The 25,524-nt window shown below is 43.8% G+C and overlaps 2 protein-coding genes and 1 long non-coding RNA gene across 3 annotated transcripts in view; 1 reads left to right on the top strand and 2 right to left on the bottom strand.

Annotated features, from left to right (window-relative positions):
* Positions 1 to 5,662: 5,662 nt before the first annotated feature.
* LOC116566939 lies at positions 5,663 to 6,853 on the bottom strand. Its single transcript, XR_004276053.1, has 2 exons — positions 6,014 to 6,853; positions 5,663 to 5,929 (listed from the first exon to the last, which is right to left on the bottom strand). It is a non-coding gene; the product is annotated as an uncharacterized LOC116566939 (long non-coding RNA).
* Positions 6,854 to 8,047: 1,194 nt separating this feature from the next.
* Positions 8,048 to 19,744, bottom strand: LZIC (leucine zipper and CTNNBIP1 domain containing). The gene is given in 9 exon segments (XM_032301542.1): positions 8,048 to 8,414; positions 8,417 to 8,455; positions 8,959 to 9,040; positions 9,213 to 9,308; positions 11,123 to 11,221; positions 13,137 to 13,272; positions 14,240 to 14,348; positions 18,880 to 19,036; positions 19,674 to 19,744. Coding segments are annotated over 7 exon segments (597 nt in total). The 5' UTR covers positions 14,341 to 14,348; positions 18,880 to 19,036; positions 19,674 to 19,744; the 3' UTR covers positions 8,048 to 8,370.
* Positions 19,717 to 25,524, top strand: part of NMNAT1 (nicotinamide nucleotide adenylyltransferase 1) — a 22,155-nt gene continuing 16,347 nt past the window's right edge. Inside the window, 3 exon segments of the mRNA XM_032301541.1 lie at positions 19,717 to 19,843; positions 20,763 to 20,850; positions 20,853 to 20,882. Of these exon segments, the coding sequence (XP_032157432.1) occupies positions 19,727 to 19,843; positions 20,763 to 20,850; positions 20,853 to 20,882 (235 nt within the window). The 5' untranslated portion in view covers positions 19,717 to 19,726.

Below are 25,524 nucleotides of genomic sequence, written 5' to 3'. Positions count from 1 at the left end.
CTTTTACGATACATAGATATATATTAAAGTGATGGACCCAGCTAACGTAGAGTAACAGATATCTTTTTTATTTTTAATTTTTTTTAAAGACTGTATTTATTTATTTGACAGAGAAAGACACACCGAGAAAGGGAACACAAACGGGGGGAGTGGGAGAAGGAGAAGCAGGTTCCCGCCGAGCAGGAAGCCCAGTGCAGGGCTTGATCCCAGGACCTTAGGATCATGACCCGAGCCAAAGGCAGATGCTTGATAACTGAGCCACCCAGGGGCCCCAAGATATCTTTTTTTTTCCCCTAGATTCATTTAAAACCCAATTTTATCACTGTAAAGCAGACCTCTTGGTAATGCAGTTGGATATCTAAACCTCTATTTTTATTTTATTTTTTTAAAGATTTTATTTATGTATTTGATAGAGAGATCACAAGTAGCAGAGAGGCAGGCAGAGAGAGAGGGGGAAGCAGGTTCCCTGCTGAGCAGACCCCCCCACACACACACAATGCGGGGCTCGATCCCAGCACCGTGAGATCATGACCTGAACTGAAGGCAGACGCTTAACCCACCGAGCCACCCAGGCACCCCTAAACCTCTATTTTTATTAAAAGATTTTATTTATTTACTTGAAAGAGAGCAAGAGGGACAGGGAGAAACAGACCCCCGCTCAGCAGGGAGCCCAACTTGGGGCTCAATCCCAGGACCCTGGGATCATGACCCAAATCGAAGGCAAACGCTTAACTGACTGAGCCACCCAGGCACTCATAAACCTCTATTAATTATATAAATACTAAAGAGTCATTAGAAAAAGATTTTATCTATTTATTTGACATAAAAGGAGAGAGAGCGAGCACAGGCAGGGGAAGCAGCAGAGGGAGAGGGCTCCCCACAGAGCAGGAAGCCCAATGTGGGGCTCGATCCCAGGGACCTGAGCTGAAGGCAAACACTTAACCCACTGAGCCACCCAGGCACCCTTAAACAGTCATTTTAAAAAAGATTTTATTTATTTACTTGAGAGAGAGAAAGACAGTAAGGAAGCACAAGCAGGGTAGAGGGGCAGAGGGTGAAAGAGAAGCAGACCTTTGCTGCGCAGGGAGCCAGACCTGGGGCTCCCAAGAACCAGGGATCATGACCCGTCGAAGGCAGACACTTAACAACTAGCCACCAGGGCGCCTGGGACGGAGCCGCATGGGGCTCCTTGCTGTGGCAGGACGCCTGCTTCTCCCTCTCCCACTCCCCCTGCTCGTGTTCCCTCTCTCACTGTGTCTCTCTCTGTCAAATAAATAAATAAAATCTTTAATAAAAAAACAAACAAACAAACTGAGCCACCCAGGTGCCTCCCAAAGAGTCATTAAAAAAAAAAAAAAAAGAAGACACCAGGGGTGCCTGGGTGGCTCAGTCAGTTGAGCGCCTGACTCTTGAGTTTCTGCTGAGATCGTATCTCTGGGTCCTGGGATCAAGTCCCTTGTGGGGCTTTGCACTCAGCACAGAATGTACTGGAGGTTCTCTCTCTCCCTCTCCTGCTGCCCACCCCCTAATAAACAAATAAACAAATAAATAAATAAATATTTTTAAGAAAGACTCTATCCAATATCCAATTTAGAATATTTTTTTTTCTTAAAGATTTTATTTATTTATTTGACAGACAGAGATCACAAGTAGGCAGAGAGGCAGGCAGAGAGAGAGGGAGGAGGAAGCAGGCTCTCTGCTGAGCAGAGAGCCCGACCCAGGGCTCCATCTCAGAACCCTGGGATCATGACCTGAGCGGAAGGCAGAGGCTTTAACCCACTGAGCCACCCAGGCACCCCACCAATTTAGAATATTTGATGGGGGCTCCTGGATGGCTCAATCAGTTAAATGTCTGATTCTTTTTTTTTTTTTTAAAGATTTTATTCATTTATTGGACAGAAAGAGAGATAGTGAGAGCAGGAACACAAGTGGGAGAGGGAGAAGCAGTCTTCCTGCTGAGCAGCAAGGCCAATGTGGGGCCTAATCCTAGGACCCTGGGATCATGACTTGAGCCCAAGGCAGATGCCTAATGACTGAGCCACCCAGACACCCTACAACCAACTCCTGGGAGAGACAGAGAGAAGAAAGGGAGGGGGAGGGGAGGAGAGGGAAGAAGGAAAGAAAGAGAAAGAGGAAAGGAGCGGGGGCATCTGAGTGGCTCAGTGGGTTAAAGCCTCTGCTTTAGGTTCAGGTCATGATATCAGGGTCCTGGGATCGAGCCCCGCATCAGGCTCTCTGCTCCGCGGGGAGCCTGCTTCCTCCTCTCTCTCTGCCTGCTTCTCTGCCTACTTATGATCTCTGTCTGTCAAATAAATAAATAAAATATTAAAAAAAAAAAAAAAGAGGGAAGGAAGGGAGGGAGGGAGAGAGAGAGAGGAGGGAGGAAGAAGATTTAACAAAAGAGACCCAAGCAAAGGGTCTGGCATAGATCAGTGCTCAGAAAACGTCTGAGGAAAGAAGAAATGACATCATAGTCAGAAGAGGTAGCAGATAGAAACTGTCCTTTCTCCCACATAGTAATTACTGTTAAGATTTTTCAAAACATGTTTTCTTCTCTCTAATCTCGAGACCTAATTCGCACCAGGGAAAAGCACAGTTTGAGTTTTTCAAGCCAAAAGGGCCTAGAGTGCGCCACTTGCCCAGTGCTTTGATGGCAACAGAATTAACCGGGCACAGTCAACCTCCCGCTCTGGCCAGGGCAGCTCTGTGGGAGGCCCAGCGTGCCTGAGGGGAGCGGACGTGCCACTGGTCCGGTCAGACTCCCGGGGGGGCACATGAACCAGCACAGGCTTACATCCCTCTTTCCCCTCCAGGCTCCCGAGTTCAAGACGGGGTCCGCATACTCCTTTCGGAGGCTGGCAGGTGGATTCGGTATGTCTCTCTGTGCTCCTTGACGTGGTCTTGCTCATGGTATTTTCTTGGAGAGGAACAGACCACTCAAAATTCTACGAGACAGCATGAAAAGAAATGCCACAAGACCAAGGCTAATGGACCGAGATTTTACCTGTTTGCTCATAAAGTACAAATGCTCTTTTCCTGAGTAAATACGACACAAAACATTTAAATAAAGGAGGATAAACAATGAGGTTTATAGCCCAAATCTGTTATAATTTACCAAAACCTAGTTTAAACTTGATGTAAAACCTATGATTAGAAAGTTTCTTTTCTTTTTAAATACACGAAGTAGTAAATAAATAGAATCTTAAAAAAAAAAAAAAAGTTGAAAAAAAGGTGGGGGCACCCGGGTGGCTCAGTGGGTTAAGCCTCTGCCTTTGGCTCAGATCACGATCTCAGGGTCCTGGGATCGAGCCCCGCATCAGGCTCTCTGCTCAGCGGGGAGCCTGCTTTCTCCTCTCTCTCTGCCTGCCTCTCTGCCTACTTGTGATCTCTGTCTGTCAAATAAATAAATAGAATCTAAAAAAAAAAAAAAAGTTTAAATACATGAAGTAGTAAAAGCACCAAATTTTCCAAGATCATGGTCAAATCACAGGGTTAAGGCAATCGGTTATAATCTAATCTAGGCCAAATACTTGCTTTTACCTAATTACCTACTTTTTTTTTTTTAAGATTTTTTATTTATTTACTTGACAGGCAGAGATCACAAGTAGGCAGAGAGGCAGGCAGAGAGAGAGGGGGAAAAGAGGGGGAAGCAGGCTCCCTGCTGAACAGAGAGCCCAATGCAGAGCTTGATCCCAGGACCCTGGGATCATGACCTGAGTTGAAGGCAGAGGCTTTAACCCACTGAGCCACCCAGGTGCCCCCACTAATTACCTACTTCGATTACCTTGGCAGGTAACAACCTCAGTTTCAACTTGGTCTGGTTTATGTGTGTTGGAGGAGTGATGTCAGGCCTGAAAAAAACAGGTTTTCACATAAGCAAAAAAAAAAAAAAAATCCTTAAATTCCTCTTATAGAAAAGAACAGCCCCACAATGACAATTAGCAGCAATGAAGACTACTCAGATGGTTTAGAGTAAACATACATAACTGAGATTACCTAAACTCTTAAATCATGTATTGAAATTATGACTGTAACACAGTCACAGGTTCCTGTGGGAAGACTTCCAAAGTTCCTGAAGTGGCAGAGATCTGTGGCTGGTGCATTATCTTAGGGAAAACCCTTACCTAATCTTCCTCTTTACCCAAAACAAAAACAAAAACAAAAACAAAACCCCAAAACAAAAAACTGGTGACTCTCCTTAACCTTTTTTTTTTTTAAAGATTTTATTTATTTATTTGTCTGAGAGAGGGCAGGAGCGAACACAAGCAGGGGGAGTGGCAGAGGGAGAAGCAGGCTCCCTGCAGAGCAAGGAGGCTGATGCGGGACTCGATTCCAGGATCCGGGATCACCACCGCAGACACTTAACCGACTGAGCCACCCGGGTGTCCCGCCCTGCCTCACCTTCTTTACAGAAAGTAGTTTTACTTGTTTAGTTATTTTTAATTACAGTCCATTGTGAGGCCATAAGGAATGCGGTCTTTTCCAGAGGAAAAACAACCAAGCACTACGAGGCTTCCAGCAGACAGCCTCAAACCCCTCAACTTCCCTGGGCCTCTGCGTGGACAACAGACTCTGCCAGGAACTCTTGAGAGTGCGGCGGCGCGGTGGGCCCCGGGGCAAGAGGCTTTCAGCAGCTTAGTCTCCTTGCAGTGGGGCAGGGAGAGAGACTTCAAAAACAAAGTGAGTTAGGATGTCAAAAGGCCACACTCCAGGGGAATATCTAGAAGAACCATATTTTTAACCTGCTTTTTGTAATTTAATGAAAATATTAAATACTAGTTAACCCAGTTTCTAAATCTTTTTAGTTCCAGGGCCAAACAGACTGGAAGCAATTGCCCTGTGTTCATGGGGGACTGTGGGAATGCTGACAGTTTTAATTTACATATTAAAGCTGAAAAACATTTTGAGACCCAAAGAAGGGCATTCTTTGGCCTTAGTAATGAATAGAGTAAGGGGAGAGGGGAAAAAAAAAAAAACACCCAGACAGGAAAGTGGTTGAAAAGCCCTAGGCAAAATGGTCTGGGTTTATTTTTTCTGTAATAATTTCAAACTATCCATCACTCACTGTAATAAGATACCAACCAGTGGTGGATTTGTACAGTCTTTTATTTTGCCTAAGATGACCGTTCTTTGGCTGAGCTGTCTTCAAAAAAATGCCTAACAATCAAAGTTAACAATCTATCTGTCTCAACTCCTTCCTGGGAACAACTCATTCTGCTGCCTGGTTTCCTCCTTTACCACCCACCCACCCAGCATACCTATCTTACCACTCACAGGAAAACACAAAGGATTGGAACATAGAAATTTTCTTTTTTTTAAATTTTTGAAAGACTTTATTTTAAAGGAATGTATATACCCAATGTGGGACTTGAACTTACAAACCTGAGATCAGGAGTCACACATCAGACTGACAGGTGCCCCTAGAAATTGTTTTAATTTATTAACTTTTATTAAACAGCCCAGTTGTACACTTGCTCATTGGAATTTACTTTTGCTTCAACCCCAGTTCTTTGAAAAATGCAGGAATTCTTTTCATTAAAATATTAGCTTGACCTAAGGATAGCAAAAAGAGAGCTGCCGTACCATAAGTTATTGCAGTCTGAAACCTCCCAAGAAGTTGAAAAAACCAGGAAATTAAATATAGTAAAATATGAACAGGAAACATGGTTTGCAAATCATTTAATAACTATAATTATACAGAATTTTCAAATTATTCATTTTATTTTTCTGAATTATACCAAATTTGTGGAACAAAACGTATCATATGGCCCTTGAAAGAACTGTTAAACAGTAGATTAGCTCCAATGCAAAACTTTTTTCTGCATGAAGGAAGAGGGGAATCCACAGTAATCCTATGTGGTACGTAGGTCCTACCCACTCATCCCCATGGAACAGAAGAGGAAAATGAGGCTCGGCAAGATTCAGTGACCTACCAAACGTCGCGTGGCCAGGAAGGACAGGATTCAGTGACCTACCAAACGTCGCGTGGCCAGGAAGGACAGGATTCAGTGACCTACCAAACGTCGCGTGGCCAGGAAGGACAGGATTCAGTGACCTACCAAACGTCGCGTGGCCAGGAAGGACAGTGTCTTGCGAGGCACTGCAAACTTGGCGACTTTTTTTTAACTTTGCAACTTTTAAAGGAAGATTAATTTTAAGTTGAGTACTAGTCATTACTTACAAAATGAATACACTAATGTGATTAATGATAAAACATTTCACTGATGTTAGTCTTAGAGAAAGTGTAAGAGAAACCAAAATTAAGGACTCCGGATTCATCTAGGCCCTTTTCAAATACCAAATATTCCTAATTTTCCTTATCCTACTAGTGGAGGGAAAGGGGGAATCATGTTATGGCTTAAAAAAACAAAACAAAGAAATCCCCCCAAATACACATACAGACAGCAATTCCATTCCTAGGTATATACCCAAAAGAGCTGAAAACAGGTATTTAAACAGAATTACACAAATGTTCATAGCAGTACTATCTGCAATAGCCAAAAAGTGGGGAAAAAAACAATGTTCAAGAGATTAATGGATAAGCACAGTGTGGTATCCATGCAAGGAAGTATTGTCAGCCATTAAAAGGTACGAAGTGCTGTATGTGCTACAACTTAGATTAACCTTGAAAGTACGACACTAAGTGAAAGAAGCCAGACACAAAAGGTCCCATACTGTAGGATGCCCTTGCTACGAAATACCCAGAAGAGGTAAACCCAGTGACAGAGACAGAAAGCAGATTAGTGGTTGCTGGAGGGCTAGGATAAAGAGGAGGGCATGGGGTCTCCTTTGGGGTGGTGAAAATGTTTTGGAATGAGATGGTGATAGTTGCACAACATTGTGACTGTATTAAACACCCTGAATTGTACACTTTAAAATGATGAATTTTATGTTATATGAATGTCACCTTGATTGAAAAAAAAAATTGTAGAATAGGGGTGCCTGGAAGGCTCAGTCAGTGGAGTGTGTGACTCTTGATCTCCAGACCATGAGTTCAAGCTCCACATTGGGTGTAGCAATTACTTAATAAAACAAACAAACAAACAAATACCAAATAATAATGAAATGATGATTGACCATAATGTCCTAGATGAATAGCAGGTCATTTGCTTCTTCTTGGTTTGTCACAATTTCATTGAGTTTTTGACTGGCGTAAACCCATATATAAAAAGTTACCCATTAAAAGTTCCAAATAAGGCATTAATGAAGCTGAGGTCCCTAATTTGTCCAGTTGGCAGAGCACCTAGTAGAGTTTACAGTATACAAGAAGCTTTAAAAATGTTTTAAATTTGTATAAAGTGCAAAGAAAAAGAAAACTGAGAAATACATGAAAAAATATAAAGTGGCCAGAGGCTAGACTCTAAGCTAACATACACATGCATGGGAGATCTCTGTATTTGAGCATGCAGAGAAACATAAACTCAAGAGTACGCTTTTCCTCGTAACTTAGTTTGTGTTTCTCCGCAACCTCAAGAGTAGTAAGTAATAGTTTGCAGTCACCACCTTCTGGGTTTCAGCAAAGAGGTCACACACACGGAGGGCCTCCAGCTGCCACTCTCAATTGCTTCCCTGGTGAAACAACGGCAGGAGGTTAAGTTACTCCAGGAGACTCTCAACAGGGCTCCCATTGTTCCAAGCTCAAAACTCAGAGATACAATGGGCCCCATTCATAAGGAGGCCTCACAGGCTGGGGAAAGGTCCCTTAGTGACAACTTTCTGTTGAGACATTGAATTTTTCATAAACACAGACTTGCCCAAATATGTGTTAATTCGTTTTTAAAAACAGCACAAAATACAGAAATAAAACTCAATGGACACAAAGCTGAGAGTCAGAACACCCAAGTCTTATCACCAGCTCTGTTTTGGATGAGACTTGAAGCAAGTCAACTTGCTTTTTCTGAGCCTCAGCTTTCTTGTTTATCAAATGAAAAGGATTTCTAAGATCGCTCAGAACTCAAATTCTATGAACACACATGATGTCGACTGATGTTGGTACACTATTCACTCCAATAAGTGGGGATAAATTATGAGCAAAAATAATCCTTAGTTCACATCTTTTCATTTACTGTCAGCACTTAAAAACAAGGAAACTTAATAAAAACAGGCAGAGAAACTGTTTTCTGTTCTCTCTAAAAAAACACATAAGACATAATGAATAAGGTCCAACGGGTCCCTCATCCCAACAAGTCTGGGATGACTGAGGCAGGTGGCCCTACACAAAGCACAATGATGAAGGGTATAACCAGAAGCCACAAGTATGTTTTCCTGTCACCTTTTCTTAGGTTATCAGTGCATTTCAAGAATCTCTTGATTTCTTTGCAATGATTCAAAACCCCTAGAAGACAACTGCCATTTACAGCAAGAATGTGATCAATGTCCCAAGCCTCCACACCATGTCATTTCTTTGTTTTTTCAACTTCGAAACTTGCCAATGCAAGAACTTTGTCTCCGGAGCCTAAGGAGAAAGACACATGATAAACAAAAGGTTATTTCATGTGCATTTATAATTCCAGGTACCAAGGGGAAAATCTCTCCCATAGATACTGAAACAGGAAATGAAATTAGCTTGTATTATCAGAGCATTGCCTCCAACCTTCCCAGTGCCAATTCCCAATTTCTTTCCCCTGAACAAACATCTGACATACATGGGGTGATTTACTGCCTACAAATCCTCATTCTAGCTTTAAATGCAAAATGGAATATATAAAATTTGAGTTGACTTTACTTTTATATTTACTTTTAGTTGACAAGTATTTTTAAAATACTAGGTTATATTGATTTAATTATTTTTAAGTAAAAAGTATGAGGAAATAAACCCAATAAAAGGGATTTATAAGGAAAACACCTCTGGTTTTACCTTTTACCTCAAGAAAAGGCCGTCCTGTTATCTCACCCATGGTATCCAGTGACCTGGGGCAGTAACACATGCTCCGCTTGCACAACTACAAGGGTACTCACCAAGGTCTGTGGAGACTTTCTCAAACTGGCTGAGTATAGCACCTGCATTTGCTGACAGGAAGGCCTCATCATCTGCAGTCAGCTAAACAAAACAAAACAAAACTAAGCCCATGGAAGTGGATTCAAATGTTAACAAGTGGTTCTAAGAAACACAGTTAGGAATGTCTCAGGACCAAAAACTGGATCACAAATCAAGAAGTTCTGTACCAGATACTTTATACCTTTTAATTTAATATTAAATTAAATACAGGTACCTTCTCGCCAAGTTTCCTGAGAGCTGTTAGTATCTCCACTTTCTGTTGCGTGTACAGGCCTCGGTCCAGCTTCCCTACCATGAGATCTCTGTCCATCTGAAAAGGACGGATGCAAAGTACATGGTACTTAAGTTAAAAACATTCTGCCCATAAAATCCAACTTTTCAGATCTACTACTGCTACTTTTTTGTTGTTGTTAAAGTAATCCCCCAACCCAATATGGGTCTCGAACGTACAACCCTGAGATCAAGAGTTGCATGCTCTTCTGACCAAGTCAGCCAGGTGCCCCCAGAATTACTACTACTGCTTCTTTTTTTTTAAGTTTTAAATATTTACTAATTTTAGGTGGGGAGGGAGCCCCGCATCTGGCTCCCTGCTCAGCGGGAAGCCTGTCCTCCCTCTCCCCCTCCCCCTGCTCTTATTCCCTCTCTTGCTGTCTCTGTCAAATAAATAAATAAAATATTCTTTATTTACTTATAATATAAACATATATAAATATAAATATAATATATATAAAATATAAAATATTATTTATTTATTTTAAATATTTTATTTCTTTGTTTGACAGAGAGAGACACAGCGAGAGGAGGAACACAAGCAGGGGGGTGGGAGAGGGAGAGGCAGGCTTTCTCTGAGTGGGGAGCCTGACGTGGGGCTCCAGCCCAGGTCCCTGGGATCATGACCTGAGCCGAAGGCAGACGCTTAACAACTGAGCCACCCTTTAGGCGCCCCTAAAGTCTTAAAAAAAAAAAAAACAACTTCCCAAGGTCACCTACCTTCACAGTAGAGCAGCAACACCAATCCTGCCAGTCTGACCTATGTTTGTGCTCTAACCACTATGCTACTGAATTACCACCAGTAGTTGCAAACAACTTGTTAATGTCTTAATTATATTCAAGTCTATATACAGACTTTCTCAAGTACCAGATTTATAGAGATGTTTGAAATTCTTAGATAACAAAGGCCATGTACACAGAGAGCAATATCGCTAATGGATTCTTGCTAGAATTTCAATTCAGGGCTCCAAGTGCATGGTAAAACCTTAAAGGTGGGGTCCAAGTAGAAGCAGTTAGTAGCACTTTTAACTGTCATATGCTGTTTAAACCTCCATATTCATTACCAATAATAATTGCTCTAAAGACTAATTCTGTCAGAAAACTATGCGTTGTGGCTCTAAAATCAACTGATTAGAGGCCCCTCCATGGCAAAGTCAGTTAAAGGCCTGACTCTTGGTTTCGGCTCAGGTCATGATCTCAGGAGTGTGAGAGCAAGCCCTGCGCTGGGCTCCAAGCTCAGGGAGGAGTCTGCTAACGTTTCTCTCTCCCTCTCCCCCTTCCCACATTCTCTCTCTCTAAAATAAATAAATAAATATTTTTTAAAAAACCGGGGGCACGTGGGTGTCTCAGTCCATTAGGCATCTGCCTTAGGCTCAGGTCATGATCCCAGGGTCCTGGGATCGAACCCTGCATCAGGCTCCCTGCTCAGTGGGGAGTCTGCTTCTCCCTCTCTCTCCCCCTGCTTCTTCTCTCTCTTTCAAATAAATAAATAAAATCTTAAAAAAAAAAATCACCAATCAATTTTTTCTAACAGACTATTTTTTCAGAACAGTTTTAGGTTCACAGTAAATTGTGTGAAAGGTACAAAGATTTCCCATACACCCCTCACCTCTGCTCATGCATAGCCTCCCCATCATAAACATGCCCCACCAGAGTGGCTCATTGTTACAACAGCTGAACCTATGCTGACACATCATAATCCCCCACTTCCATAGCGTACACATTAGGGTTTACTCGTGGTGGTGTTACACATTCTCAACTGACTGATTTTTAAATTTCAGAATAACATAATGAAATTCTGGAGCTGAGAAAACAGATACACCCAGCAATTAAATCAAATTGAAGAAACTTTACCTCTGCTAACCTTGTCCGAAGCTGACCTGGTTGTTTCTTTGCAAATAACCTGATGACCTCTGGGGTTTTAAAGGCCTGGCTGATAGCTGCCTGGATAGCCTAGAATACAGAAAGGTAAAAACTGAACAAAATAGTCCAATGAATTAAATATTACAATAATTGATTGGTGAGTCCTCAATTACAAATAGGTCTTCCTTGTTCATCAAATACTGTTATAATTTTAGTTTCCACAAAAGCAAAAATGAACTAAAAAGCTGCACAGCAAAGGAAACAGTCAGTAAAACCAAAAGGCAGCCTGCAGAATGGAAGAAGGTATTTGCAAACGATGTATCCGATTAGGGTTAGGATCCAAAATCTATGAGGAACTTAACAAATTCAACACCCAAAAAAACATGTAACCCAGTTAAGAAATGGGCAGAAGACATGAATGGACACTATTTCAAAGAAGACACCTAGATGGCTAACAGACACATGAAAGGATGCTCACCATTACTCATCATCAGGGAAATAAAATCAAAACCATGATGAGATACCATCTCACACCTGTCAGAATGGCTAGATTTTTTTTTTTTTTAAGATTTATTTATTTAACAGAAAGCAAGAGAGCGAGAGAGGGAACACAAGCAAGGGGAGTGGGAGAGGGAGAAGTAGGCTCTCTGCTTAGCAGGGAGCCTGACAAGGGGCTCAGTCCCAGGACCCCAGGATCATGACCTGAGCCGAAGGCAGAGGCAGAGAACTAATGACTGAACCACCCAGGAGCCCCAGAATGGCTAAAATTAACAACACAAGAAACAGCAGATAGTGGCGAGGATGTGGAGAAAGGGGAACTCTCTTGTACTGTTGGTGGGAATTCAAACTGGTGCAGCCACTCGAGAGAACAGTATGGAGGTTCCTCAAAATATTAAAAATAGAACTACAATACGATCCGGCAATTGCACTACTAGGAATTTACCCAAAGGACATAAAAATAAAGATTCAAGAGATACATGCACCCCGATGTTTATAGCAGCATTATTAGCAACAATAGTCAGACTATGGAGAGAGCCCAAATATCCAACAACTGATGAATGGAAAAAAGGGGTGTGTGTGTGTGTGTATACACATACATATATGTGTATATATATACATATACACATATATAGTATGTTTGTGTGTGTGTGTGTGTGTGTATATATATATATACATATATAAAAAACAGAATATTACTCAGTCATCAAAATGAATGAAATCTTAAAATTTGTGACAATGTGGATGGAGGTAGAGTGTATTATGCTAAATGAAATAAGTCAGTCAGAGAAAGTCAAATACCACAGGATCTCACTCATATATGGAATTTAAGAAACAAAACAGAGGAACATATGGGAAGGGGGAAAAAAGGAAAGAGGCAAATGAGCCAGAAGAGATTCCTAATGATAAAGAATCATTTATCTTTAATAGGGGCGCCTGGGTGGCTCGGTGGGTTGGGCCGCTGCCTTTGGCTCAGGTCATGATCTCAGGGTCCTGGGATCGAGTCCCACATCGGGTTCTCTGCTCCGCGGGGAGCCTGCTTCCTCCTCTCTCTCTCTCTGCCTGCCTCTCTGCCTACTTGTGATCTCTGTGTGTCAAATAAATAAATAAAATCTTAAAAAAAATGCATTTATCTTTGATAAATGATAAATGGGAGGGAGGTGGGCGGCGGATGAGCTAGATGGGGGAGGGTTGTTAAGCAGGGCACATACATAAGTGATGAATCACTGAATTCTGAATTCTTCTCCAGAAACCAACATCACACTGTACATTAACTACCTAAAATTTAAATTAAAAAAAAAAATTAGTTTCCTTTTGCTATTTCTGTGCATGTCACTGGAGCCAAATACATAACCAAATGAAGATCTGGAAGCTTATGCTGCTCTACCTGTACACAGACACTCAGCGCTCAGAAGTCAAACCCCCAGAGTTTTTTTCTATTTTAAACATACTTACTAAAAAAGAGAGAAAATCACCTGTGCCACCAGTGTAAGTAAATTATGCTTACCAGCTGCATTCCACTTAGCTCATCGACCAGAGTCATATTTCCAGACATGATTTTCTTCAGGGAATCATTAAATTCACTTAGCTGCTCCAGAGTTTCCTTTTTGGTTTCTTCATATTCGTCTGTATCGAGCTCCTCTCTGAAGTGCAGTGAACATAACAGAGAAAAGCATAGAGTTCCAAGTGAAAAAAGCAATATTAATATTTGTACCCCAAGACTTCAGCTACATATATTTACAAAAAATACGTTGCGGGGACAAGGCTGAAAGGAAAGGACAAAATGCTAATAACAGATGGGTTCAGATGTTGGTAATATGGGCGTTTTCCTGCAATGTGGTTACTTTGATAATTAAACATTTTTCTTTTACCAAAACGAGGCACAATCAACAAACCACATAATAACTTCCTTTTAAGCCGTCTATGAATCAACGCGTAAGCCTGGGCAAGACATTTAACACAGCCAAGCCTCAGTTTCTTGATCTATAAGCCACTGATGATACAGTACCTACCTCATAGAGCTGCTATGAGCATTACATGAACTACAGAAGTCCGTGACAAACAACAGGTACTTGACAAAATAGCGGATACTTTTACCCTCATCCTTAGCGGCAGGAAAAATTTTGTGCATCATGAAATACAGCAGCAATGTATTACCTGTCACCTGAGGAAGAGGCTATTTTTTTTTTTATTATGTTCAGTTAGCCAAGAGGCTATTTTTATTCACTAAGTGAACAAGTCATTTATTAAACATTTACTACAAATGATGGCAGCTCTCATTTCTTGAGCACCTATTCTGGGCCAAGCATCGTTTTGGCCTCTTCATTTGAAATACCTCCAACCACCTCTCAAAGGTGTTGAAAAAGGCCATGAAGTTTTGGTCCTTTGAACAGTTAAGGTTGAAAATACACTAGAAGGTCAAGTATATACCAGGCAGAACCACTTTAAATACTAAAGAGAGACAAGGTAGGTGCTGCTATTTCTACTTCAAAGCACTGTGAAGAACACGGCAGGGAAAACCAAAATCACACATGGGCCTGCACCCACCGCAGGGCACCTGGCCGAGAAAAAGGCACCAGCCAGCAGAGCAGCGTTTCGTTAGACGATTACCTGCACTCCTCCAGATCTTGCAACTGCTGCATCAGTCTATCCAACTGTTCTTCTAGATTCTGCTTTAATTTGCTTGTCTCTGTCTTTCCTCTGGAAGCCATTTCGATCTCTGAGTAGAACAATAAGCCCACATACGGTGTGTACTGGGTTATTTGAAATGATTCAACATACCAGTACAATTTAAAATGGGCTATACTCTTTCTGAGCGACAGTTGTGCAAAGAGAATTTCATTTTACATAGAAAAGTTTAACTAATACACGAGTAGCATCCCACAAAAATGCCTGGCAGGCTTCCTAACTGACTTGACAAGTTAAGCAGAAATCTTCACTAGTGGGGCACCTGGGTGGCTCAGCAGGTTAAGCAGCTGCCTTCAGCTCAGGTTATGATCCCAGGGTCCTGGCATTGAGCCCCTTATTGGGCTCCTTGCTCAGCGGGGAGCCCTGCTTCTGCCTCTCCCTCTGCCTGCTGCTCCCCTGGCTTGTGTTCTTGCGCTCTCTCTCAAATAAATAAATCAATCTTAAAAAATAAATATATCTTTAAAAAAAAAAGAAATCTTCACTATTAATCTATCTTACTTTAAACAAATCTGATAACTGAAAACACAGTTTTATAAAGAAATAGATAAGGTGTGACTTTGTGTTACAAAAACCTTTATTATAACATTTTTTATTCTTACCTATTACTCTCCAGGACTCAGAAAACTCCTAGCCTTATCTTGTTGGTCTTATATTTACCTTACATTACATTTACCTTATGGACATTAACAACTTTTGGTATGATTTCTTCTTTGGAAATCTGCCCATGTTCCACTGGATTATCTTTCCCTTACTGATTTATAGGAGTACAAAGCCTTTGTAGTTATGTTGCAAATATTATCTCGTCTCTTAAATTTCACTGTTTTTGTCATGACAAATTACTTTTTAAAAATATTTTATTTATTTGAGAAAGAGAGTAAGAAAGCACAGGCAGAGCGAGGAGAAGCAGGCTCTCCACTGAGCAAAGAGTTTGATACAGGGCTCCATCCCAGGACCCTGGGATCACGACCTGAGCTGAAGGCAGACACTTAACCCACTGAGCCACCCAGATGCCCCACAATAAATTATTTTAGTGGCCAAATCTATCTTCTCCTTTAAGGCTTCCTAGTTTTATGTCCCACGAAGGCAGCCCTAACTATCTCAAGATTTAAAAATATATATATACTGTATCTAAGAGTTACATAAATTTTTCTTTTTTAACATTCAGCTCTTTAAGCCACTTGCAACTTTTGTTAATGCTGTAAAATAGGAGTCTAACATTTATTTTCTTTCAAATGGGGAGCCAGTTACCCCAACTCCGTTTACTAGTCAGTACTTATGCCACTTTCATCGGTTGGTTGCTTGTTTTAAGCAGGCTCCACATCCAGCATGGGGCCTAACGCTGGGCTTGAACAAACGACCACGGTATCGAGACCTGAGCTGAGAGTAAAGTTGGATGCTTCACCAACTGAGTCAACATGGGTGCCCCTATGCTACTTTTTATATAGACTCAATAGAAACAGTCAAGTCAGTTTCACTGACAATGTTCTGGTCCTAAGACAATACCTTGCTATTGTAATTGTTAGCAGTGGAGCTGGTGTACATTGGTAACTGATAAGGAGTTGCCTTTATTACTGCAGAATTTTCCCTCCAATAACTCTTGGCTATTCCTATGCATTTTCTCTTCTGGATGAACTAAAGATTCAACTTGTCAAGTCCCCTTAAAAATGCAGCGGAAATTCTGATAGGGATTACATTAAAATTAAAAACTAATATGAAAAGATCTATATCCTTGTAATTTGAATCTTCCTATTAAGCAATATAGCATTCCATTTATCTCAGCTTTCTTTCATGACCTTTAATTTAAAAAGTATTGTTTTGGGCGCCTGGGTGGCTCAGTGGTTAAGCCGCTGCCTTCGGCTCAGGTCATGGTCTCGGGGTCCTGGGATCGAGTCCCGCATCGGGCTCTCTGCTCAGCAGGGAGCCTGCTTCCTCCTCTCTCTCTCTCTGCCTGCCTCTCTGCCTACTTGTGATTTCTCTGTCAAATAAATAAATAAAATCTTTTAAAAAAAAAAAAATAAATAAAAAAAATAAAAAAATAAAAAATAAAAAGTATTGTTTTATTTCAAAGGCCTTGAATATTGGCTATTCTTTTTGCTTTGTTTTAGCATTTTATTTTTTAAATTTTATTTTTAAATAAATGTTATGTTCCAAGATTCATTGCTTATCCGCCACAACTAGTGCTCCAGGCAATACGTGCCCCCCTTAATACCCACCACCAGGCTCACCCAAACCCCCAACCCCCTCCCCAAATATTGGCATTCTAAAACATTTTGTATTTTTTTAGTTAATACTCAAAAACACTTTTTGCTATTAAAATTTCTGATTATTGTGGGTCACCCCACTAGCTCAGTTGGTGGAGCATGCGACTCAGGTCATGATCTCAGAGTCCTGGGATCGAGCCCCGCATCGGGCTCTCTGCTCAGCAGGGAGCCTGCTTCCTCCTCTCTATCTGCCTGCCTCTCTGACTGCTGGTGATCTCTCTCTGTCAAATAAATAAATAAATAAAATCTTTAAAAAAAAAAATTAAACTTACATTCCTTTCAGGAAACACATTTTGCTTAATATTAGATATAAACATTCATTAAAACCTAAATCCTGGGGCGCCTACTGGCTCAGTCAGTGGAGCGCACAGCTCTTGATCTTTCGATCACGAGTTCCAGCTCCATGCTGGGTGTAGAGATTACTTAAATAAAAACTGTAAAAACCAAACCAAAATAAAACAAACAAACAAAAACCCCTAAATCCTTGGGTAACTTATTAAAGCATTTAAAGTTTTCCTATTATCATTTATTCCTATGATTATTCCTATTATCATCCTATTATCATCATTAGCAGATGATCTGGCATGTGCACTTCAATGACAGGGATTCCTTACATTACACTCAAAATAGAATATAATCAGTGAAAATCTATTCTTACTACTGTATCTTTTAAAATTGGCTTATTGGGGTGCCTGGGTGGCTCAGGCGTTAAGCGGCTGTCTTCAGCTCAGGTCATAATCCCAGGGTTCTGGGATCGAGCCCCACACTGGGCTTCCTGCTCAGTGGGAAGCCGGCTTCTCCCTCTCCCACTTCCACTGCTTGTGCTCCCTCTCTCGTTGTGTCTCGCTCTGTCAAATAAATAAAAATCTTAAAAAAATAAAAATAAAATAAAATTGGCTTATCTACAATGATTAAAGATATGTAAATATAAATGAACTACATTATAGCCAGAATTGTAATTTCACGTATAATAGGTTAGCCAGAAGTATAATTTATTGCACATAATTTATTATAGCTATGCTTCATATATAATTCTTCCTGGGAAAGATACAATTAAACTTTATTTTATAGCTGTTGAATTTTCCAGTAAAAGTAAAGCCAAACCTAAAAAGTATTTTTTCAGGCTCAATTTCCTACAGTCTAACCACACTGAAGTACTTGCTGTGTCAATTTTAGTGTATATGCTGCCGAAGCAAGCACTACTTGCTGTTTCAAAACTTGCCACACATTTTTACCTTCTCTTTTGAGCCATTTTTTTTTCTGCTCATCAAGCCAAGGTAATCCATTCTTCAAGGTCTATCTCAAGGTTCAGCTTCCTTTCTTTTTTTTTTTAAGATTTTATTATTTATTTATCAGAGAGAGAGAGGGAGAGAGAGCGAGCACAGGCAGACAGAATGGCAGGCAGAGGCAGAGGGAGAAGCAGGCTCCCTGCCGAGCAAGGAGCCCAATGCGGGACTCGACCCCAGGATGCTGGGATCATGACCTGAGCCGAAGGCAGCTGCTCAACCAACTGACCCACCCAGGCGTCCCTCAGCTTCCTTTCTTGGTTCCTTCCCAATCACTAAATTATTTTTGAGTAAGGGTTTTACTTTTTTTTTTATAGGTTTTATTTATTGAGTTACAGGGATCGCAGGAGCTGGGGGGCAGGGAAAGGGAGAAATATGCTCCCCGCTGAGCAGTGAGCCACAGAGCGCTTGATCCCAGGACCCCAGGATCATGACCTGAGCCAAAGGAAGATGCTTAACTGACTGAGCCACCCAGATGCCCCCACTTCTTCTTTATACATCAGCATCCAACATAATGCTGCACAGACAGAAAAGTACTGGATCAAGAAGTGGTATATGAATAATGAGAGCCGATTGCTTCTTCCACGACATTTCACATCTTACTCTCCATTCAGCACTTATTTCCGCCTTAACTTATACGTGATTTCATTACAGCACATTATTTACTGGTCTGTCTTTCCCCCCCAGACCATAAACTCTGGCAGAGGAGTCTGACGTCTCCTTTTAGCATCCTCAGCCCTAAAAAAAGAACAGATACTCAGTAACCGGATACAAGATATAAAGGCACCAGATATTTTAGGGAGGTGAAACTATTTTACATAAATTTCAGGGGGAGATGGGGGCCCTCTGAAAGCCTTAACCTGGTGCCGCCCCTTTTCTGAAATTTATCCCAGGAAGATTAACTCGCTGGCACCACCTAGTCTCCGACAAAGGCGGTGCAGCTTTCCCAGAAACCGCCGCAACAGCCCTCAAAACCGGCCACCTGGAGCGGATCAGGTGCTCCCTGCCTGCCCACCTTGCCTCTCAGGACTTCGAACTCTGCACACTGCTGGCCGGTCCCAAAGTGCCGAAGCCGCCCGCCGCTGAAGTTCTGAGGGTCATACACTTGAGGAACGCGAAATGGTTCATCAGGACCACGAGAGGCTCAGAGTGCAAACCCCTCGGAGGTGGAGCTGGCAGGGAAACAGGGAGCCACGAACAAGGAGTTTCACTTACTTTCCGGAGACCAGCCTACAGCAGTCCGGGTACCCCCCACCCCGCCCCAGCAGCGCGCGGGCGACACGCACCCTTCTCTTTCTAGGAAGACACCATGGGGGATGGCGGAGGGGGGCGAGGAGGGGCGGACGCCGCTTCCTCTCTCGAGGGCGCCTCGGGCAGGGCATCCTTGCGGAGGTGTCCCCTAGCGAGGCTGCGGGGGCTCCCGAGGAAAACCCTGCACCTCCACGTGGCCGCAGCGCGGCTGTCAAAGCCAGAAGCCCGGGTAAGAGGAGGGCGGAGAGCACACGTTTTCCCGGCTGGACGTGAGCAGCTACGGACCTCAACCATGGGGACGCGACACCGAGCAGCTCCGGCCACCACCCCAAACCCCGTGTCCATGGCGGAACTTGGAGCTCCGGCACCTGGGTCCTGCGGCGGCCGCGCTCGACTAGGCCCCGGCAGCCGCCAGAGGTCGCCATGAACCCCCGCCCCCGAAACTCTTGCGGACCTCCCAGACCCGAACCCGGACAACCCCCTTGGGCCCCCAGGGGCCCCCCCTCTGCCTGCGCCACCGCCTTGGTCCCAGAGATCGGGGTCAGGGGCCCCGCCTACCTGAGGGTCCTGGCCGGGCGGACGCTCAGAGTCGGAGCACTTCCGGAGGATGCATGCACTTCCGGCCTCCAGCAGCCAATGAGGGTGCAGCCACGGGTGTTCCCCTGTCCGGCGTCCGGGCTGCGGGTCGTGTCCGGGAGGACTTCGGGCGGGTCGACCCTGAGGACGTGGTAAGCCCCCTGGCTGAGACCCCTGAGAAACCAGTCTCTAGGGGAGTCAGCGCAGGCCTCTCTGTCGCGAACTTGAGGGAGTCCAACATGGTGGAGTCTTGGAGGGGCGGATATAACGGTCCCCGAGGCGAGGTCATATTCCAGTTGGGGGCAGGAGTCTCGCGCCTTCCTTCTTCCCAACTTTCTGTGGAGCCGGAGCCTCGGTAATTTCCCCTCTGCCCTCTGAACAGGTGATTCCCCTTGGGGGGGGGGGATCCTTTCTAGAAGTTTCTTGAGCGTGGCGGAGGGGGGAGGGGCGGAGGAGGAAGTGTTCCATTTTCGGAAAGACTTCTCACTCCTGGGAAATCCGTCTTTCCAAATCCGTGGAGACCAAGTGCCCTTGCCTGGGAGTGCTGGGACGCTCACGGCCCGTGAGGACGTGCGGGCTGTCGGCCGGGCAGCGCTTTTAAAGCGGGGCGGCAGCCGTTTCCCCAGCTGTTCCCCGCCCCGCTCCTCGAGTCCCGAGCCCTCGGGTCAACCTCAGGGTTGACGGCAGAATGGTTTCAGAGAACGTGGGCTTTCGGGCCATTTCGATGCCAGCCACCCCAGACAGACTTCCAGCTAGAGTTACCCTGGGGGTCCGCCAGGAAGAGACTTCTGCAAGGGGGGCGCCTGGGTGGCTCAGTCATTAAGTGTCTGCCTTGGGCTCAGGTCATGATCCCGGGGTCCTGGGATCGAGCCCCCACATCGGGCTCCCTGCTCGGCGGGGAGCCTGCTTCTCCCTCTCCCACTCCCCCTGCCTGTGTTCTTGCTCTCCCTGTGTATCTCTCTGTGAAATAAATAAAATCTTTAAAAAAGTTTAAAAAAAAAAAAAAAAGAATGACTTCTGCCAGTTCTCATTGTAGGATTTCAGACTTCTTACCAAAACGTTGGTTTTCAGAGTTACAGTTTGGAGGTGAGACTGCTGTGGCAGCCCAACTTGGAGAAACCCGTTGTCACCGTTGGAATAGTCGCGGTACCTTGCAGAACGCCCCGGGGTCGCAGCCTCTCCTGTGTGAAAGTAAGCGGACTGCTGTGTGAGCGGGATCGTCTCCGATTTTTGCTGTGTGGATACGTGTGTACGTGTGGCCAGGTGGTCGCGTCGCTTTGAGTAATGCAGGACTCTCAGTGACAAATGGGGTCAGTGCCAGACACAACGGAAAAAATACACTTGTTTCACCAATGGAAGAACTTGCTAAATAGACATTTGCTCATTGTGTGCTTCCCTGATTATTTTAAAGGAAGATTTTATTTATTTATTTGAGAGAGAGAGACAGAGAGTGCAAGCAGGGGGAGGGGCAGAGGGAGAAGCAGACTCCCCGCTGAGCAGGGAGCCCGATGCCGGCTGGATCCCAGGACCCTGGGATCATGACCTGAGCTGAAGGCAGACTCGCAGTCGTCGGAGCCACCCAGACGCCCCTCCTTCCCCTGATTCTGAGGATAATGTGTTGTTCTGTTCAGGCATTCGTGTTGGTTTAGCGTGTGCAGTCACAGGAGCTGTGGAGGACAGGCCTTACCGGATCCACGCATTCTGTTTGCCGGATCTTTCTCAGTGACTTGATCCAATTCAGCGCTTCTATGCTGGGGGTGCTCCTTGGGTTCTTGTTTAGAGTTAATGGATCATAAAAAATATTCCTAGTGCAGAAGTAAGAGAAATTGGTTTGGGTTCCAGTTGTCAAACAGAGACAGGACCCAGGCTCTGAAGGTGTGTGGGGAGAGAAGAGGAGAAACTGGGAAAATAGGAATAACATGTTAAGTAAGTAGACACTGGAGAGAGCACCGGGGGAGATAACTTCAGAGCTGGGAGTCGTAACTGGGAAACCAGACCAATGCTACTCGGCAGCTGGAGGATTTTAGGACGTTTAGACTTGGACTTGGAATGGGAGCCCAGAGAGCGCAGGTTGCTCCAGCGAGGTAGGGAAGCTGAATTTTAGTGTCAAGGTAGTTACATGAACTATGAGATCTTGAGCAAGCTAGTCAATCTCTTTCCACTTTAGTTTTCTTATGTTTGTTTGAAAAAGGGATGGTATGGGTGCCTGCCTGCCTTAGTGAGAAAGACATCGTCTCTTGATCTCAAGGTTGTGAGTTTGAGCCGCACATTCAGTGTGGAGATTACTAAAATAAACAAACTTTTAAAAAGTGGGGAGGGGTGCTTGGGTGGCTTCCTCAGTTAAGTATGTGACTTTGTCTCAGGTCATGTTCTCAGGGTCCTAGGATCCAGCAGAGCCACGTCAGGGAAGCCCTATCCCCTCACCCCCACTCTTGTGTATGTGCATCTGTCTGCGCCCATGTGCGTATGTGTGTCTGTCCGCGCGTATGCGCTTTCTCGCTCTCTCTCAAATAAAATCTTTTTTTAGTGTCTGCCTTTTTTTTTTCTTTTTTTAAAAAAGGAATATCATAAGGAGCGCCTGAGTGGCTCAGTCATTAAGCGTCTGCCTTTGGCTCAGGTCATAATCCCAGGGTCCGGGATTGAGGCCCGCATTGTGCTCTCTGCTCAGCTGGGAGCCTGCTTCTCCCTCTCCCACTCCCCCTGCTTGTGTTCCCTCTCTTGCTGTGTCTCTTTCTGTCAAATAAATAAATATAATATTTATATTATTTTTTTATTATATTTTTTATATTATTATTTTTATATTATTTATTTTTTATATTATTTTAATATATATTTATTTATTTGACAGAGATCACAAGTACGCAGAGGGAGAGAGGGGGCAGCGGGCCCCCCGCAGAGCAGAGAGCCCGATGTGAGGCTCGATTCTAGGACCCTGGGATCATGACCTGAGCCGAAAGCAGAGGCTTTAACCCACTGAGCCACCCAGGCGCCCCTATCTAATTTATTTTTAAACATAAGCTCTGTGCCCAATGTGGGGCTTGAACTCACAACCCGGAGATCAAGAGTTTCAAGGTCTACGAACTGAGCCAGCCAGGGAATTCTCAGAGAATCTGGAGAATTTTTTTAAATTAAATTAATTTATTTGAAAAGATTTATTTACTTAAGAGAGGGAGTACGCAGCAGGGAGGGGCAGAGAGAGAGAGGGAGAGAGAAATCCAAGCAGACTCTGTGCTGAGTGGGGAGCCTGACACGGGACTCCGTCTTATGACCCTGAGATCATGACCTGCGCCAAAACAAGAGTTCGACACTTAACTGGCTGAGCCACCCAGGTGATGTGTTGGGAGATGTTTATATTGAATGTGACCTTCCTGCCAATAGATAGTTCTTTTTCTCAAGAAATAGAGTTGTCGGGACGCCTGGGTGGCTCAGTGGGTTAAAGCCTCTGCCTTCGGCTCAGGGCATGATCCCAGGGTCCTGGGATCGAGCCCCGCATCGGGCTCTGCTCAGCAGAGAGCCTGCTTCCTCCTCTCTCTCTGCCTGCCTCTCTGCCTACTTGTGATCTCTGTCTGTCAAATAAATAAACAAAATCTTAAAAAAAAGAAAAGAAAGAAAAGAAATAGAGTTGTCTTCACTTCCTCAGAACGTTAAGAACATCTGTGATGACCTAGCTCCTACTTAAACTACCTCACAGGAAAAGAAGACAAACATTATGTGGGTCACTTAGTTATTTTCTCTGGACAACTTTGACTGTCAAGATGCAGAAGATTGTGTCACCTGTGTAGAGGAGATTGTGGTTATTTTTACTCTAAAATTTCCCACTACGTTTTTAAAGAACAAATTGTTTGAATACACCATCTGAATCCCTTTAGCCTCCTAAAATTAAACCTAAACCTTTGTTCATTACTAAGATCTAATTTTACTTCTTCCTTCTCAGTGCTTATCCATCCAGCTGACGGTAATAGTTTCACGAAACAAAAACAGAGGTTCAGAAAGTCAATGTCATGATCTTGAAAGTATTTAATAGAGTATCTTTATGTGGGGTGAATTTGGTCGTGTTGTCAGTTCAGTGATTTGGGTTGAACTGTTCCTTTTTCTCCGTTGTCAGTGCTAATCGATACCTCAAGACAACTTTCTTTCAGATGACTGGTTTTGATGTGCTTCCTGTTTTCGTAGCTCTGATGTCAGCTGACCATCTCACTCGAGAGTAGCAGGGTAGGAGATGAGCTCCTGCTTGCCCACAGCGAGCCATCTGTGTGAGGCAGGAGACTGGAGGGCTCACGTGCCAGCGTCAGACCATTGGTTTAGCGTCTGGTGGTGCGCAGGCCACGCTAACCAGCCAGCTTAGCGCCAGGCCAGAGAAAAGCACTGTGGGATGAAGCACGGGATCTAATTAAATGGATTGGAAATCCTGTGAAAAGGATGGCTTTTTACTCCTTTGCTTCGTGGAGCTCTTGCTTTAGGAGGAACCAGGCTTCTCTTGCGCTGTGACAGCTCTAGCTGAGCAGGGACTTCCTCGAAGCCTTTGACAAGGAGAGGCTACTTGGGATGTTTGCTTACCTGCAGAAACCAAGCTGCTCACTGACAGCAGCACAGACAAGTAGTAAAGTTCAGGGGTCGTTTTTTCCTGTATTCGAGAAGAAAAAGCACTGTGAGAAAAACTTGTCTTTGGTTGGAACCTATATTTACAATTCTTTTGCCAAAGGATTTAAACAGTGGCACCAGCTTAGCAAGAGATGGTGCTTGCTGCCCTCCGCGCCACGTACAGGCCCGCACTTCTGCTGTCGGTTGATGGCTTATCTTTTCTCTTCCTCCACCTCTCTCTTTTTAGTCTAGCAAAGTAGATTTTATCCACAGAAAGAAAAATCTTTCATGGAATTTTTAAACTTCCCTGATGATATATGTTTGTTTGTTTTTTAAGATTTTATTTATTTATTTGACAGAGATCACAAGTAGGCAGAGAGGCAGGCAGAGAGAGGGAAGCAGGCTCCCCGCTGAGCAGAAAGCCCGATGTGGGTCTCAATCCCAGGACCCCAGGATCACAACCCGAGCCGAAGGCAGAGGCTTTAACCCACCGAGCCACCCAGGCACCCCCTGATGATATGTTTTAACTGTGACATGTGTCTAATTAGGAATTTTGTATCTACATATCTCTATTTTTAGTGTGAGGAGAAAATAAATATTGAAGACTGATGGTTTATTATATACAGACACGCTTTCAGATTAAGGTGAGCCCTTGAGAAATTCAGTATTTAAAAATACACACAGGGTGCCTGGGTGGCTGAGTTCATGATCCCAGCATCCTGGGATCAAGTCCAGCATCGAGCTCCTTGCTCAGCGGGGAGCCTGCTTCCCCTTCTGCCTGCTGTTCTCTCTCTGACAAATAAGTAAACAAAATGTTAAAAAAAAAATTAATGAAAAAAAATAAAAACACACACAGTCAGTTGCCAAAACTGTTAACACCACGGTACAGGCTCCTTCCACAAAGGATCCCACACCGAATAGAGCAAACATCTTCTTCAGTGCCTGCGGGACTGGTTCCATATGCGTCAGCAGCACAGTGAAACCTAGAAGGAGAGCAGAACTGTCTGTTCACTGGCTGTGATTATCTCAGAAATCCATTCTTGAATGCAAACCAAACAGGATGTTTCCTCGCTTCCCTCCCGGGGGACACAGATGCTCAAAACCTTGCCAGGCTAAGGTTTTCCTTTGACATGGGTTGTGTTCTTATTTTTGGCATTGCTGGTGATAGGAACACAGACTGCGGGGTGCCTGGGTGGCTCAGTCAGTTGGACGTCTGCCTTCGGCTCAGGTCATGATCCCAGCGTCCTGGTGT

The sequence above is a fragment of the Mustela erminea genome, chromosome 10, assembly GCF_009829155.1.
Source record: "Mustela erminea isolate mMusErm1 chromosome 10, mMusErm1.Pri, whole genome shotgun sequence".
Classification (NCBI taxonomy): Eukaryota; Metazoa; Chordata; class Mammalia; order Carnivora; family Mustelidae; genus Mustela; species Mustela erminea.
Note: the sequence above shows the minus strand (reverse complement) of the source record. Positions and strands in the feature narration are given on the sequence as shown.